The sequence below is a fragment of the Batrachochytrium dendrobatidis genome (genome assembly GCF_000203795.2).
Source record: "Batrachochytrium dendrobatidis JAM81 unplaced genomic scaffold BATDEscaffold_1, whole genome shotgun sequence".
Classification (NCBI taxonomy): Eukaryota; Fungi; Chytridiomycota; class Chytridiomycetes; order Rhizophydiales; genus Batrachochytrium; species Batrachochytrium dendrobatidis.
The window spans coordinates 2,707,910-2,724,766 of record NW_006281099.1 but is presented as its reverse complement, the minus strand read 5'-3'; the positions used below and the strand labels follow the sequence as shown (position 1 = coordinate 2,724,766).

The 16,857-nt window shown below is 39.4% G+C and overlaps 5 protein-coding genes across 5 annotated transcripts; 4 read left to right on the top strand and 1 right to left on the bottom strand.

Moving 5' to 3' along the window:
- Positions 1-60: 60 nt before the first annotated feature.
- Positions 61-2,010, top strand: BATDEDRAFT_22050 (uncharacterized protein; the record flags this gene model as incomplete). Its single annotated transcript, XM_006675392.1, has 4 exons — positions 61-114; positions 155-457; positions 594-1,544; positions 1,633-2,010. 4 exons carry the CDS (start codon positions 61-63, stop codon positions 2,008-2,010), a joined length of 1,686 nt encoding a protein of 561 aa, XP_006675455.1.
- A 2,159-nt stretch (positions 2,011-4,169) lies between these two features.
- On the top strand, positions 4,170-4,394 carry BATDEDRAFT_7482 (uncharacterized protein; the record flags this gene model as incomplete). The annotated part of the gene is made up of 1 exon (XM_006674877.1): positions 4,170-4,394. A coding segment is annotated over one exon (225 nt), but the record flags the coding sequence as incomplete, so codon positions are not given.
- A 57-nt stretch (positions 4,395-4,451) lies between these two features.
- BATDEDRAFT_36488 (uncharacterized protein) lies at positions 4,452-5,176 on the top strand. Its single transcript, XM_006675819.1, has one exon. The coding sequence runs from the start codon at positions 4,476-4,478 to the stop codon at positions 5,025-5,027; it is 552 nt and encodes a 183-aa protein (XP_006675882.1). The 5' UTR covers positions 4,452-4,475; the 3' UTR covers positions 5,028-5,176.
- A 671-nt stretch (positions 5,177-5,847) lies between these two features.
- On the top strand, positions 5,848-7,763 carry BATDEDRAFT_18497 (uncharacterized protein; the record flags this gene model as incomplete). Its single annotated transcript, XM_006675120.1, has 8 exons — positions 5,848-6,148; positions 6,431-6,635; positions 6,737-6,877; positions 6,979-7,030; positions 7,073-7,201; positions 7,273-7,389; positions 7,461-7,559; positions 7,656-7,763. Exons 1-8 carry the CDS (start codon positions 5,914-5,916, stop codon positions 7,761-7,763), a joined length of 1,086 nt encoding a protein of 361 aa, XP_006675183.1. The 5' UTR covers positions 5,848-5,913.
- Positions 7,764-9,782: 2,019 nt separating this feature from the next.
- Positions 9,783-10,546, bottom strand: BATDEDRAFT_36487 (uncharacterized protein). Its single transcript, XM_006675818.1, has one exon. It carries the CDS (start codon positions 10,483-10,485, stop codon positions 9,904-9,906), a length of 582 nt encoding a protein of 193 aa, XP_006675881.1. The 5' UTR covers positions 10,486-10,546; the 3' UTR covers positions 9,783-9,903.
- Positions 10,547-16,857: the final 6,311 nt, after the last annotated feature.

Here is a 16,857-nt window from a genome sequence, read left to right as displayed (position 1 = left end):
TCAATGGAGTTTCAAGTGTGAGTAAACTGCAGGCTGAGAATATATGGTTTCAGTAACAAGATGACTGCATCGCCAATACCAGTAGCAATCTTCATCTTGGCAACTTTTGCCATTGTAGCAGATTTGACCAATTTCTGTTTTACTACACAAATAGCTGATGATTAGCAATAAGCAACATTCAGACAAACTGCAAACCCAAGTAGATCTTCTAACACAGCAGATAGAGCTTCTTAAAGGAAAGCTTGCTGCTGTCAGGGAACCCCATATTGCCGGACACTCGCAGCAATATGCCATTCATCTAGCTGACTACAAATCTCAGCATCATAGACATGGCCAGTCTACTAACAACCACAGTATAAGCCTGCCTGCCGATACAGCTCCGCCAAAGAGTATCCAGCAATCATCTGCACGTACTTCCGAGTATATCTCTTGTCCTGACTCGAGTCGGCATTCTATTGTAAGTCATTGGAGTCTTGAGCAATATATCGAGTACGATGGTCCAGATATTGTGAATGCCAATAGTACACTCGAGTTTTTATTCTTGAACCATTGCCTTGGATGAATTGGTATTTATAAACTAATATAAACTTTAGGATCATCCTCTATTATGCAATATGAATAGTAATCGATCGGTCCAGCAGGAGATAATCAACCCTTTGGTTCGCTCAAGTAATACCCAGATATCCTCATCAATGCTTACTAGTTTTGAGCATCCACTACTTTCTCTTCATATGTCGTCTATCCATGCTCCCTCTGATATACTCCCAACATCACCTCGAATGGTTTTGGATGAGCTCGGTCCGCCAGATGGCCAGTATATCCCACTTTTTTGTCCGAGCAAATCTAATCAGCCTAATCTGTCGCAATCTATATCGTCTATGGTTGATCAATCTTTGTATCACAGCACTTCTCAAAGACCATCAAATAGCTCTACCCCAAAAGCCTTTACCACTAAAGTGCAAAGCCATGATTGTAGAAACAAAGTATATGTAGATCGAACCCTGCCATCATCCTCATCAGCATCACCTATTCCTCTAATTGCAAGTGTATCTTTTGAGCAAAAGCAGCAGCTTTTGTTGCCACAAGCTGCTATTGCTGATCAAGACGAGTTTACACCGGAACTGTATACTGACTTGTTAAAAAAGGTCGAGCAAGCACTACAGATCAAAGATAATGAGTCAATTCTCGACACAAAACTTGGACTAGATTATTCACAAAGGGTCAATGTGCATTCAAACAATCTCAATAGCTCAAGCACAGTCGGTTCATCTGATGATTCTGTAGATGGTATCGATTCCATTCTAAGCCAAATCCAGCAAGCAATTGGCTGTGATGGTAGTTCTTTACAAAACTCGAGTCATTCCATACCTCAAATAGAAAACACACATCGAAATCAATCTTTATTATCTCAAGAATCACATGCGCAGCGCATTCCATCATTACCAGTTAATACTAAAAGTAACTACAAAAACGACGCGACTTCAATATTTCGTGTCCCACATATCGAGTACAATTCTTTAGTTGAGGAAGATTCACTCTTAGAGGTTTGTGAATTTGATCATCACTTCATTTTACTGTTGACTATTATTTTATTTTGCAATTATTCATGCCAATATTTGAATTTACGATTAGCGAGCATCAGATCCCATAATGCAAAGATATCTTGGCCCCAACTATCTTCAGCCACATAATAATCAAAAACGTACACCGTATCCATCCCATCTGGACAGCTCAAGACAAGCAAATGGCACTCCAAGTCATTTTTCGTCATCTAGACGTGTAAACAACCGGTTAAACAATATATATGGCAACAATGTTTTAAACGATAGTCAGTCTTCATCTAACAGTACTATATGTGATGCATCGACGTCTAATTTTGAAGATCAGCTGTCTATGGCAAGTTTAGAGTATTTATTGCGCTATTCTTTGCAGAATCCAGAACCTACCGATTCAGAGCCAACAAGAGTGCTTGACCTTGCTCATATCCACAGTCTTCCAAAGCTACGATGATGAGGATCTATTTATTAGAGTAATGGGTTGAGGGTGTCATATATTGATATTTAACAATGCCACTTGTTTAAACGCCTTTCAAGTCAGATATTTGTAATTCAAAGTTTTTGTAGATTGATGCAGTTTGTATTTTCAACTAATTTTAAATCTAAGACGCCTTTTGCTAACTAAACTAGTAAATGTACGAACGTGTCGTTTGATGCAAATCCTATTATGAAATAAAATGTATACAAGAGTTTCGTGTACTTAAATTTTCAATAGACTTGGTGTTTTAAAATATACTGATATTGTCTTGATTTCTAATTGAAGTTTGTTGAATTATTCAAAACAATCTAATAAAAATGCGGCTGAATTTAAAATGGCTTGCAAAACTTACAAACACATGCTTTCCATTCTCACTTTGGCAAGCCTTTTCAAGGGTATAAAAGTTTAAGAGTTGGAGACGGTACTGAAAAAGTACTATCTACACACCAAGATCATGCTTATAGATAAACGTAGTCTGAAATCGTGGGGTTGTTAGTGCTTGCCGATTAGTCAAAACATCCACCCTTGTGATAGGAGGCACATTCTACAATTCTTTTTCCAAAGACGCGTTGTGTTGTGGTGTGGATATCCAAAAGTCGCAAGTTATTTAAATGGCCATTTCATTGTTTTACGCATCTCAACCTTTATCTTGACACTTTATCTCGCCTTGTAAACTTTGCTTGAAATAGTTTTACCAACAAGTAGATTTGATTTTATTGCGCTAATAAACCAAGAACTAGTCTTGAATACAATTTTGTTCGCGATGTAAGTTCAATCAAGTAATATACTTACTATTGTCATTTGGCAATTGTCTAAATTGAATCTTATATCTCATTGCTCTATCATTTATTTTTGGTGTTGCTTGTTTAGACTTGACCTTTTTGGAAATGAAAACAACTCAAAACGTGTTTATGTCAGTTGACAAAACAATACTGACACATACCAACTCTAGGGACCATCCACTGCAGTCGTACCAGTTTCAGGGCCGTCAATCGCCGGCTCAACATTATTCTAGCAATACACTCCAAGTTTCGAATGATAGGCACGTATTGAATAGTATGGAATTTCAACAGTTCGACTTGAAGTCGAATGCACCTAGGATGCAAACTAACGCGCAGTCGCGTGGAGAACCACTTTATAACGGGGGGATGCCTACTCAACCATTTGCAAACACCCATATGAGTGTCTATGGTGACAGCAACACTGTACCCTGTAGCAGTGGCCCGTTGCCTCAATCTGTCCAAAGCCACTATTCACCAGCCATGCATACCCAACTGCTTCCCAAAACGCAAACGTATGCCACTCAATCCACCCCAAACAGGTATATAAATTCATCTGGCTGCCTAACCCCTCTCGCAGCGATCAAAAATAATCTATCCGACAATCTAGTCTTGTCCATAGCGTCCCCAAAGCAAATTCTACAGCGCTTATCTCCAAACTTGCAATGTGATGAACTACAGCCATCCAAACAGGCTGATTTGCAGTTTCAATCTGCACGTATGAATGCATCTCCTCCTCCTCTACAAGAGCAATCGTCTAGCTTTCTGATGCCATCAAATCCCGACCAATCACCAAAAATGGATTACATGAAGCTGCAGCTGCTTCAGAATGGACAAACGCAGTTGGGCGAGTTCATGCAGGTGCTGCAGAGTCACAACAGGACTTCCAGTTTGCACGCCAACCCATCTCAAACACTAAAATACCAGCCCATGTACACCAATATTACTAATGAAAGTCCTGCCCATTGCAGTGGTATCAAGTGCCATGCTATAGATATCAATGAGAATCACGTTCATTCGCTTCTTCATAACACGGAGTTTTCAAAGTCCATAGATGGTATCCCCACAGATGGACTGCTTGGTTCTGCTGCTGTATATGATAATATGGCTCCCGCTCATACGGTTTTGTCAAAAGACAGTTCTATTTCCAGAAACCATTTCCCAACACCGTTCAAGACTGGTACTGTAGGTCTCTATACTGCTCCCCAACCATTATTGGTATCTCCTTCCACCGCCACTATAACCGAAATCAGTCATAGCATTGCGGCTCTAGCTGCTGGGCCAAATACTACTCCAGTTCGTTCACGATTAACCAAGTCTTCTGGTAATGGAAAAGGAAATTCGACTCACACTCCTCGTCCTGCCAACTCATTCTTGCTGTACCGCGCAGAAATGCAGTCTATTGTCAGGAAAGAGTTTGCCGAGCATGAAAAGGTAAACAACAATACCGTATCAAAAATTGTTGGAGAAAGATGGAGAAACGAGCCTGACGAAGTCAAAGCCAAGTATGCTGCTCTGGCTGCAGAAGTCAAACGCGCTCATGCTATCGAATACCCAGACTACAAATATACTCCAAGAAAGCCGCAAAAGCATCTATCCAATGTATCAAAAAAAACGGGTATATCAAAAAACCCAATGTCCCGAGGGAATGCACAGTTCAAGATGACGGCAGCACCCATAAAGAAACTTCATGAGGCTACCAACCATCTGGCTCGATTGAATACCGCCTCGGCTGCTAATAGAGATGTCGGAGTTTCACCAGTATATACATCTGCGTCTACAGTGAGCCATTCCCTGGCTGGATCTCACAATGCAGCCAATTATTCCCCCACCACCCCGCCCCAGTGGAGCAATTCACTTACTACACATGCTTTATCTACTACTTCCCCAATGATGAAGCAGAATCCCTCTGGTGTTCATTTCCAGCAGTTGATGGACCCGCAGACCAATTTTCAAACTTTTCCCATCCATTTAAACATCAACATGACATCTCTGTATCCCAACACTCTGCAAAATCCTAATGATAGTGACGCCTCTCATTTCCAAGAGTTTGTCATGGTAAATCCTCAAATGATGACATGTGGAACCATAAACCCACAGAATTCATACCCTGATGTATGGTCCACTAATAACGGCATGTCTGGTGGTTGGGACATGGGGTTTGACAATACCTTGCTGGCTAATATTTCGGATCAAGGACTCGCCGAGTTTTGACGACTCCATTACAAGTGGCATTGCACAATGATTTGTTACAAAATTCCCTATACTTTTGACATTAGCTAAGCCTAGGAACCATTTGGTTGTGCGGAATATTTCTTTTATTGAACAGGCAGCACATAATAAATTTGAAAAGATTACAACTGAAGATAATGAGGATAAGAATGGAGGTACAAGTGAAAATTGTCAGCAATCATCACTAGTGTCATGCATTTGATTGATTCAACCACATTTTTGGAAAAGGCAGATTTGTATTGTGGATTGCATGTTCGCGTCGCCATCAAAAATGACACGAAAGGCTTCGCATAGAGCCTAGACTCGTGCATAATGCAGTGTTGTAGTACAGTGTTGTGGGAGAGCGGCAGAATGAATTGTTTATTTTTATTCAATCTACAATAGTTATTCCAAATGTAGTATTATCTATTTAAGCGCTCAGTTGACCATATTCAGTTTATATCATCCGACTCTAAACAGTAATTTTATTTCACCAACCCAATTCATATTCTTTGAAATTGACTCGTTTTTAGACATCAATTACGGTTGGGTTTAAAAGCAAAACAATAGTTGGAATTAGTAGCTATGAAAGGTTTATTGGCGAATGAAAGCATTATTCAAAAAGATTATCAAGTGTATCATTCAAATGGATGTTTAAATGGATTGTGTTTTCATTCAATCCAGCACAATGTTTGACATGCAATCACCGTTTATTGTCAACTTCCAAAAAGTTCAACAATAAGAATACTTATGAGGACAACTTGCCATTTCAGATTTAAACTTTCAGTGATTGTTCGCGTCGTGGATAGTAAATACATTGGGCAGTTTACATTACAATATTGAAATATCATACAGCTATTTTATTTTTAAACTTGAAAAGTAGTGTAAAATGAAAGCAAAAGAACCTCAATCGATACATACAGCTGTCCAGCAGACTTGTCAACAACCACCATCAACAGGACAGACTGTTGCCCATCGTCAGGTAGACATACACGCTCGGTCAGGTTCTGCACAGTCTAGAGTATCTGGCACACCAGGAAGTCCTCAAACTCCACGCCATCCGTCAGAAAGTCAGCGTATAGGTCCATATGTACTAGGAAAAACACTTGGCGTAGGAAGTACAGGTATTATTTGCTTGTCAGTATCAATTTCCAATCATACATGGCATAATCCATTTCATTTTAACGTGAGAATGATAGTCTCCAATTGCTTTATTTTTGGAATGCAATGAATACAAGTCGTGTAATTTATCCAAGATATTTTTTAAAAGGATGCCACATAGCTACTTGTATTATTTTCCACCACAGATACTCACGTAATCCTGTCAAATTTGATCCAAAACTTGTTGTTTTAAATCAATTCTGTAAAACTTTTCATATGCTAATTTAAGTGTGTTGTTTCTATAGGCCGAGTTAAACTTGGATTACACATTGAGACAAACCAGCGAGTGGCCATAAAAATCATTTCAAAAGAGATATTGGATCCAAATGAAAAGTGTGTCAAAAAGGACGATATGAATCGCAAACTGGAGCGTGAAATCACAATCATGAAGTTGATTCGACATCCAAATGTTTTACAGCTTTTGGATGTTTACGAGACCAGCAAAGAGCTGTAAGTGGATACTTGCGGTTGTTTACTTGATTATGGTTTTCAACATCAAGTGTATATCAGCCAAGAATGCTCAATTGCCGAAACTTGAATTAAAATGGTAGATTTTTGGTTTTGGAGCACGTCGAGGGCGGAGAGTTGTTTGATTACTTGGTAAAAAAAGGTCGGCTAAATGATGCCGAGGCGGTTTCGTTTTTTCAACAAATCATCATGGGCGTTGAGTACTGCCATCAGCACCTAATTTGGTAATGTGATTGTGTGCGTTGCTTTATTTCTCATGTAATTTAGCACGTGGGTTTTTGGGATATAATACGACATTGCTAATTTGTTAAAATTTGTAATATAGTCATCGTGATTTAAAGCCAGAGGCAAGTGATTGCCGATATGCTTGCCATTTAGTTTAAACTAGAAACTAACAACTATTGCACTTCAAAATTTAGAACTTGCTGTTAGACAAGAACCGCAATGTCAAAGTTGCAGATTTTGGTATGGCCAATATGCAAGTTCCAAGTAAAATGTTGGAAACCAGTTGTGGATCTCCCCATTACGCCAGTCCAGAAATTATCAAAGTAAATCAATTTCAGTAATGATTTAACACAATATTTATATACATTTTACACTGATATTTTGGTTTCTATAGGGAATTCGATATGATGGTGCTGCGTCTGATATATGGAGCTGCGGTATAATTTTGTATGCTCTTATCACAGGAAATCTTCCATTTGACGATGAAAATATCCGTCGATTATTGAACAAGGTAGATTGATAGTGTTATCAAAAGCCATTGCTTTCATGAATATATATTTACAGTTTAGATTGTAATTTCAGGTCAAGACTGGACTGTTTTTCATTCCCGATCATGTTGGTCCAGAGGCACGCGATCTTATCAAACGAATGCTTGTTGTTGATCCAGCAAAGCGAATTTCAGTAGGTTTCAACATACAAATTGAGATATCAAATCCTTGTTGATTACACACTCAAGCTTATTTTCTAATTTACTCTGAAATTCACGCTATGCATTAGATGAAGGATGTCATTCAGCATCCGTGGTTTCAATCTCGTCCGATAAAAAATGACAGTCATTACCCTTCTCCATTGGAAACTGCATCTGTAGGTGTAGCTATGTTTTAAACAGCCATATTGATAGCTTAAATCAAATGTATACTTAGTAGTGCACCTGTTATTTGAATAGCTGTCGGAACCACTTGGACCAAATTTGGAAATGGATATTATTGAATCTTTATCGCTCCTTGGATGGACCAACAGAGAAGAGTTATATTCTGCCCTGCGCGAAAAAGAGTGGGTTGGATTTGGTTAGAGAATGTTTATGTTTAACCATATAGGTTTTATTGCATTTACATCAACTTATACTACATTTCCATTAACAATTAGAACAAATACGCAAAAGGTCTATTACAACTTACTGCGTGCTAGAAAATGGGAGATTTTTGAGCATTACGATGCTGAAAAGCATGCAATGTACGATGTAGAAGGCGGACCACGTCGCCGAACAGAATCTTATTCCAGTGCGCAAAGCATTGATTCAAAACATCACAATGAGGTGTCTGAATTCAAAGAGGAAAAACGAATTGCCACTAAACAAGCCGAGATACCGATCGACGGTATGCCAAAACTCGGTAGTTTAGATTGTGTTTTGCATTTTTGTCAATAAGAGTGCAGTATTAATAATAATTAATCATGTGTTATTAGTTGGTACCGACGAAGCAAAATCATCATCACCAATCATACCTGCCATTGGATCTCCTGGAACTACTCGCCGCGCTGTCAGCGAGATGAGCACACGACAGAGGTAGTTTGAAAACCTATTTGATTTGAATTGGTATCAATCTCACAATCTAACTGCTTATTATTAAATTAAATAGTCGTATTATTACAGCAAATGTGCGAATTAATTCACCGCTGGCTATGGCAATTATGTACGATATATTAGTATTTTGTCATTTGAAGTAGATTTTAATCGAGTTTACACTCATGCTATTTTGGCGTTTAAACGATATATCGTATAAATAGGCCCCAGTGTGATACAGGTACAAATGATAATCAAAAAGAAAAGCATTATACATACAATCAGGACTCGTCCGAAAGTGTCAAGAGTGTTGACACGGATCAGGCAATAGCTGGGCGAAGACGCGCTCAATCATCTGCTACCGCGATTGCTACACTAAAGAAAAATTCGTTGACAATTAGCATTCCAAGATCTAAAGACGTTTCTGATACTGTTGCAGGAGCTTCTACAGCCAGTGTAGCGTCTCCATCTACTACGGAAGGACCTCGCAGTGCGGCATTGGTAAATGCATTCGCCGCAATCGGACTCGGAACTCCCAAATTCCATCGTAAAGGTAAGTGACGGTTGCTGATGATTTCATATCTGAGCTTTTAACACAACGATTGTAATCTTGTATTGAATGTGAATATACAGTATTTGATGCACCACAGACTCCAGTAATTTCACAAACTCCAAAACAAAGCTGGTTCACACATTTGTTTAATTTCAAGCCAGAGTCCTTTTCATTTGATTCGTCACTATCGAGAGATGAGACTAGCAATGTGCTGATGACTCTATTACATGTAAATGCAATGATACGATTTAAATTATAATCATTTGTTGAAAGTTTTTATCATATTGCCAACATTCAATTTTCGTGTCTTCTAGTCACTGGATGTCAAGTTTCAAATTCGTAAGGATGGACTAATTAAATGCAAGTACGACCCAAACACAATTTTAAGTACCCCATCGGGAGCTGCTACAACCACTAGCGCGGACAAGGAAGACGATTCGATTCTCCAACAGTCGACTGGTGCAGCCAGCGTAAAGTCTATTTGGATTGATGCTCCCACTTCTCCTGCCATTAGTGGAAAGGCAGTCAAGTTTAAAATAGAGATTCTGGTTGAGACTGGAGATGCTGAGCGCAGTAATTTACTGCGTGTTCATATGACGCAACAACAAGGTGCATTCTCCACCTTCCAATATATAGCCGAAGTGATCCAAGCCAGATGGGCGGACACCAGATGATTTATCTTGCAGAGTCTGGGGCAGTCAAATATCTGCATCTGATGCAGGACTGCTTTCATGATAATTTTAATATTTCTATTTTCTAAGTTGCTAGCAATAAAATAGACAAATCAACTATAGCAATAAGATTGTTTCATTTGAGGATTACTTTCATAATTTCGGTTGGTAAAATAAATGCAGTCGGGTAGTCCACTTAGAGGTACTATATACAAGGTATTAGAGGTAAAGAGCAAATGACTAGCGAGGAAGTAAAGATCGTGTCCGTGCCGTCAATGCACTTGCTCGAGAATTATAGCTTTGTCTTTGGGATTGTCCTGAGAGATAAGGTTGTGTAACAGAGAGAGGAAAGACACCTTCGGCAGATGTAGAGACGTTGCGGCCAAATGCCCAACCGTCATCAAACTCTTGTAAAACAACAATAATATCATCGACTCGAAGCTCAATTTCGTCTTCCATGACTCTATCGTAGTCGTCGCATGCACGTACACACATCTCTGCTGATGCGCCATTGTTACCGTCTGTATTCGAGTTAACGTTTATGATTGAATCGCTATTTTTTCCATTTCTGGTAATTGTGCCATTGCTGACCATGTTAGCGGCAGCCGGTGCGAAAATTGAATCTCGACCATTAGGAATCTGCGGCGCAGATATTGGGATAGGAGGCAATTTGGGAGTTAGTGGAGTTGCTGGGATCTTTGGAACTGGAGGTGCATCTACAGCACCAACACGGAATTTGTCACTTCGCACACCGATTAAACTGGCTCTGATGCTGCTAAATAAGCTGGATCGATGCATGGCTGACTGCTTATTGTTGTTCATTGCATATGTGGCTCTATTTGCAGCAGCTTCTGGATCTTTTGATTTGGATGCTGCATCAAAGCCTCTTTCTTCAGGAGGAGGTTGGAACGCATCTGTGGTGCGACTCATTCGGCGGGTAATGCGAGTAGCAATAAAGAATATGATGAATATGAGAATAAGACCGCCTGCAATAGCTCCAAAGATGAGCCATATGTGGTTAGGAGATGCCAAAAGATCTCCAGCATTGCTCTGGGCAGCAATTGCACTGCAGCAGCTATCGTTCTTGTTGGCAGCACAATAGGGAGCAGCGTCAGAAGAATTGGCATATCCACAGCTCAGGATATCGAGTTTGATACCATTTGAGCAGTTGGTAGTATCCGTAGCATTGAGTTTGGCGCAGTAGTCAGCGTAAGAAAGAGTTGGGCCATTAGTTCCAATGGCAGCACGACGATAACTTGCAGCAGTGTCTGAGGGTGTTGCGTTACATAGGGTTTTATTGTTGAAGATTGATGTTAATGATCCGATATACGTGTCGCATGTGGACTTGCACAAAACGTGCGAAGTTTTCGACTGGCCTGCGCCAGCGGTGGCTGGTGGAGGACAAGTAGCCACGGAGTCGGATACCATGAGAAAACACGTAGTGCTTAAAGCATAGCGCATCATATGCCCTGTATATTGGGGACAGTCGAATGCTTGCTTGAAGCTGTTGAGAAACTCGGTGCTATTATCTCGCTGGCTCTGAAGGTACAGGTCAAACGAAGTCACATTATTAAACTCCGCAGAAGGCATAATAACTACAATGAAATAGTACCCAAAGTTGTTAGATGGGCTCGTGCATATGGTATCTTGAGATACGAATTTTCAAGCTCGGCATTTACTTGAATAGTCAAAATAGCAAGCTCGACTTACAATAGTTGGAAAGCTCGGGACATTCTCGAGAATTTGCTAGTTGGAAGCAGTTGGTTGAACCTGTTGCGGCAGATGGAGAGGGTTGTGCTGGAGCCTGTGCATATACAGAGACAACAGGTAGCAACTGAAATATAAACAATATTTTAACAATTGCCGAGTAGACTGCAATCATTGCTTATGTACTTGAAAAATGTAAAAAGTTATACGGCTACAAAGGTAAAGTAGCGCAGAGGAAGCCTGTAAGTTTATAAGACTCGAATGTTCCAATGTCAAGTTTTCAAGTTGAACTGCGGCCACCAGCAGCAAATCATCTAAACAATCGCTTGTTCAACTGAAACAAACTTGCTCTGTATGTGGCGTGTTGGACTAAACCTGAGCGCGGCTAATGGACGCCACGTTGCGCTCATAAACGACGCATGGTGATGTAACTCCGCAATTGATTTTTGAAATAATGTCATGACCGTCATGTGTTTATGGGTTGCCTCATTGTCATGTTTTTTACACTACTCAGATCGGAACATTCTTCTGTTATCTGCATTGACTAATGTCAGAACCAACAATGGTTAGATGTTGGTTGCGCTTTCCTTCTACAGATTAGCTGCTTGTTCAATAAACATTTTCAATTCTTTATAAGCACAATGCTCATACAGTGCGCACATAGTTAAACTGGCTTTGAACTGAGGTTTTTTGGCATAGCCATATATTGTATGATCTTCGAGTTTGAAACCAGATTCATTGCAATCCATAAATTAGACTCGACTGTTGTTGGACTGTATAAACTCGTTGTTGTATCCTAATATTAGACATGTTCGTGTCTAATCCAAAAGAACAAATATCATACGTCACAGGGATACAACTGTTGTTTCCATGCTGGTCATCAGGGAAACCCCAATGAAGAGTTCATGCATGTTATCCAGCAAATTAGCACTCATCATTTCATGAAACTGGCTGTTTATTCTGCAATTTGGCACCCTTACTTGGCGTTCCATGTTACGTCAATACAACAGTGACAGAATTATGCAGCATAAACTGGGTACTACTCGGTTTATTCACTAGATGATTTCATTACTGTCAACACATGTTGACAATCAAAATGCTACCAATTCTATACTGCAAGACTAGTTTTTTGGTTTTTTATCGTGCACCAGCTGAAATGTTTTCAAGTGTGTTATTCTGTGGTATGCCTGATGCTACTCAATACCAAATATATGAGAACTTTGAATAGTTATTTTGAACAGGTAAAGAGTTTGAAATTACCTTCAATAAATGGTGGTGCCGATGGACTGCGTAAATTTAAAGATTTCAATCCCATCTCTGCAGTATGTTCTTTTTGTTTAACACCAATAATATCTCTTCTTAGTTGATTGATCTCTTTGATGAGTGTCACATTCTCTTGCATAATGCGCACATTGTCTGATCTATGAATAAATTGATCCTTGGCAACTTTTCTTTGAAGTGATACGGCGGTGCGCTCCAGATACTCTCTTTGGCGAGCATACTCTTGCTGGATATCTACTTCCATCGAGTCTTCTGCGCGGAATCCCTCTTTGCAGTACTTTTGGTACAACTTCTTGATGTAAGACTAAAACCCCAACATTTTATGATTAAAACCACATTTTAGAAATCGCAGCATAATCATTAGAGTCTTGTGAATTAAAAGTAATCTACCTTGAGAAGCTTTGGGTCCTGCACATACTGGACAGTTTCGCTCAAATCAACCTTGAATCGTCGAATGAGTGCTACTTCCGCATTGACTTTGCTACGTTCTTTTGCCACTTCTTTCTCTGCTGCCTTTAGCTTAAGTTTGAGATCAGTAATGGTCAAGTCAAGATCTGCATTGGCCCGATGATAGTGTTCAAGCTCCACATTCATCTCTTTGATCTGCTGAGCCATTCCCTGAATGTCCTGCTCACGAGGTTCAATTTGCTTTTTCAATTCTTTGATCTTGTAATCAAGCACAAATTTAAACTTTTCCAGCTCCTGATTCTTTTTTTTCAAGTCGTAAATACGCTTTTCTTTGTCTTGAATAGTCTCGTCTCTTTCTTGAATCTATTAAATCAAATTTGTACATCCATTCAATCGTGTATGGAAATTGATTAGCTTGGCTTAATGCATGCATGACTTGGTCAACGCAAATCCATAGCCAGCTTACCTCTTTTTTGAGACCAGCAATATCTTTTTCAAGACTTTTTATTACAGAGTGTAGTTTCTTTTCCTCGTTGTACATTTTTGCAATTTCACCTTTGTGTGCATCAATTTCTCCTTGCAGAGTATTGAACTTTTTACGCATAATTCCATTCTCTCCTTTTAAACGCAGCACAATCTCACGCTCCTCTTTTAGCTTGCGTTCGTATCGGTGCTTTAACTCCAGCACTTCAGAGTCAGCATCCTGTTCAGTTTCCTTGGTAGTTTCTTCAAACTCGAGAAGCTGTCTTTTCATTTCTTCTTGGAGCTATATTTATGTAATCCAACATGCATGTGGTCAATGATGCCAGCTAATTTGTAATGCTCTTATATATCCTACATATAAACTAAATATAAATTACCCGATCAATCTCGGCTTGCTTTTCTTTGAGACGTGATTCAAAATGCTTTGTCAAATCCGCCAATGCCTGATCTTTGGCGCTCTGCATTTCACGCATCTGTTTTTCCCATTGATCTTGCAACTCTGACGTTTTAACTTGAAGCTCTTGGTACTTTTCATACTCTGCCATGAGCTTTCCGTTATGTACAGTCTCAAGCTCCATTAGCTCCTTGGAGTGTCTGTCTTTTTCCTCTGCCATTTCCTCTTCATGACGCATTTCTTCCTTTTCCTTGTCGGTCCGAAGCACGGTACTTGTGATTTTAAGCGCCTCAATCTCTTGCATAAACTTTTCAGTCACCTCTTTAATCTTTTCATTAAAATTCATATCTTTAAGTCTCAGTTGGTACTCATTTTCCATCTTGAGCTCCTCTACTCTAGTCTTGAGTTCTGCCATGAGCGAGTTTTTCTCTTCCAGATCGGACTTGGTAACCAGAATCTATATAGTGCAGTTTATTTTACAATTTGTAACTTGTCATGATAAAAACTAGGCGACAGCAAAAAGCACATGAGCTGAATGATATAGTATTAAACAAACCTCATCAGCGTATACAATATCGCGCTCTCGTTTTGTATTGCAGCCATCTCGATCGGTAATTTTAAAAATATACAAGCACCCATCTTCGGAACTGGAAAACAAATACTGATCATCATAGCTAATACGAATTTTTGTAATGGCTGATGAATGTCCTTGATGCTCTTGAAATTCACCAATTTCAGATCCCAGTGGAAACTTCATGGATCGAATAGATCCGTGACTGGTTCCTAAAGTAGTGCAACATTTAAATCAGCAAACAAAACTTGGCAGTATATTTTTGATAAAAATGCACAAAGGAAAATCACAGCACATGTTGATGGTACTGTATTGGATTGTTTCTGTCAAATAAGCAATTCAGTGTATTTACTTACCAGTGAACATCATTCGACCAGAATGGGAAAGAGCAATTTGTGTCAAAACGTAGTCTGATTCAAGCTCACGCACAATTTGTGAATCAATAATTTCCTATATAAAATAGCATATTTTTAGATGAATAAAGTTTCAAAATATGGATCCATGTGTTTGAGAATAGACTCAAATAATACCTTGAGTGTTTTATCGCTTCCAACAGCAAATATTGTTTTTCCATCTGGCGAAGCACATGCGCAACTGTAACTGCAGCTTTTCATAATACTTTCGCTTTCTCGCTTAACTCCTTGTCCAGAAAATCCAGATAAATCTTTCAACGACCAATCATAAACGGCACCATCAACTCCTGCGGTAATGATTTTTGAATCATCAGAAGTCCAGTAAATGGAACGCACTTTGCCATTATGTCCTTTGAGATTCCCAAGATTATCAAAGTTCCATGTGGAATAAATCTGAATAGTATTCCCATGTACAGCTGCAAAATATTGTCCACCGTTAGAAAAGCGACATTCACGACAACCACGAATCGTAAACTCTCGAAATGGGCGGATATCATCGATCAGCAAATTCATAAGCCGCAGTTTGTCACTAAATCCAACAAGAATATAGAGTCCGCTTGGATGAATAGCAATTGAAAATGCCTCTTCTGGAAAATATTTTACCAGCTCTGATGTTGTTTCAAGATAATTCCATACACAAATAGACTTGTCTGAAGAGCACGTGGCAATTAGTGGTTTGCGAATGCACGTATCCATTCCTGTAATTTGTCCATGATGAAATGGTTGCAAAAAATAGTCAAACTTTGCTTCTTCTTCCTTCACTTCTGCACTTGACAGTGAAATGGTAAAGATCTGGCATGTCTCAGTTGTACAAAGAAGGGTATCTTCTGAAAGACTAATTGCCATATTTGTAATTTTGGCAGTTTCGTCTAAAAGCGTACACTCGCGAGATTTGCGGTACAGGTCTTTGGCAGCACCACCTTGTTGCATGACTTGAATACCCAAGTGTCCTGTTGCCTGGGGAACACCTGAAGCAGAAATTCCACCAGTGGACAGATCTTCAGTACGTTCATACACTGCAGCCATACCTCCAGAACAGCCTACAACAAATCCCTTTGAAAACGACGCAATAGTATAGATTGAGCGTGGAATCATTCCAGAGCCATGGCTATGTAGAATTTCAGCTTTACATTCGCCATTGGATTCAAACACGTAGATTTTACTATCTTCAGTTCCAACAATAATTCGATCGTCTAGTGTCCATGCATGCGCCGTAAAGTTTTTTGACTCGAATTTTTGCGATCCAACGGCTCGCATGTATCCTTCTTGATATCTTAATAGTTTAAAAATGCCATTTCCAGTACAACACACTTGAGTGCTGTCGTTAGGGCTGATGGAAACTTGATAAACGATTGACCCAACGAGGTGTTCTCGACTGTCTTTTCCAATTCCCTGCTGGGCAATTGAAATTGATGCACCTATCCCGCTTGGCTGGATGCTGGATTTTTCAGGAATATTTGCAGTTTTTATAGAAGCAAATACTTTGGATTTTTCCCAGGACCAGTAGTGGAGCATCCAGTCTGGACCTCCGGTTTGAGTCACTAGAAATTTAGAGTCCGAGGAAAATCCTATAGATATAAACTCCTGTTTTATTTTAAATATTTTGTTAGATTCCTATTGTGCATTAGCCATCAAAGCGACTATGAACATTTATCGATCTGAAAATTAAAAACTTCAAATTTCAATTGGATAAATTCTAGAGTTGCATCAGTTGTAGATTAATACTGTTAATTTTAAATACTTGCCTTGCTTTCCATATCTGACAGTGTAAGAGTTTTTCGACGGCGCAGTGAGTGTAGGTCGTATATTGTACAGGTTGGCTTCTCTCCACGTTCTGCAATAGCCAAAAACCGTTTTATACCGCCTACAGCCATGGCAGTCATTCCTTCCGACTTATCTATGGCTTGAATAAACCTTTGTGACTTGTTTTCCGTGTT

Bases quoted from the DNA above. Each gene is read 5' to 3' on its own strand.
- BATDEDRAFT_36487 (XM_006675818.1), bottom strand. From the start codon at position 10,485: ATGAACAACAATAAGCAGTCAGCCATGCATCGATCCAGCTTATTTAGC.
- BATDEDRAFT_36488 (XM_006675819.1), top strand. From the start codon at position 4,476: ATGACGGCAGCACCCATAAAGAAACTTCATGAGGCTACCAACCATCTG.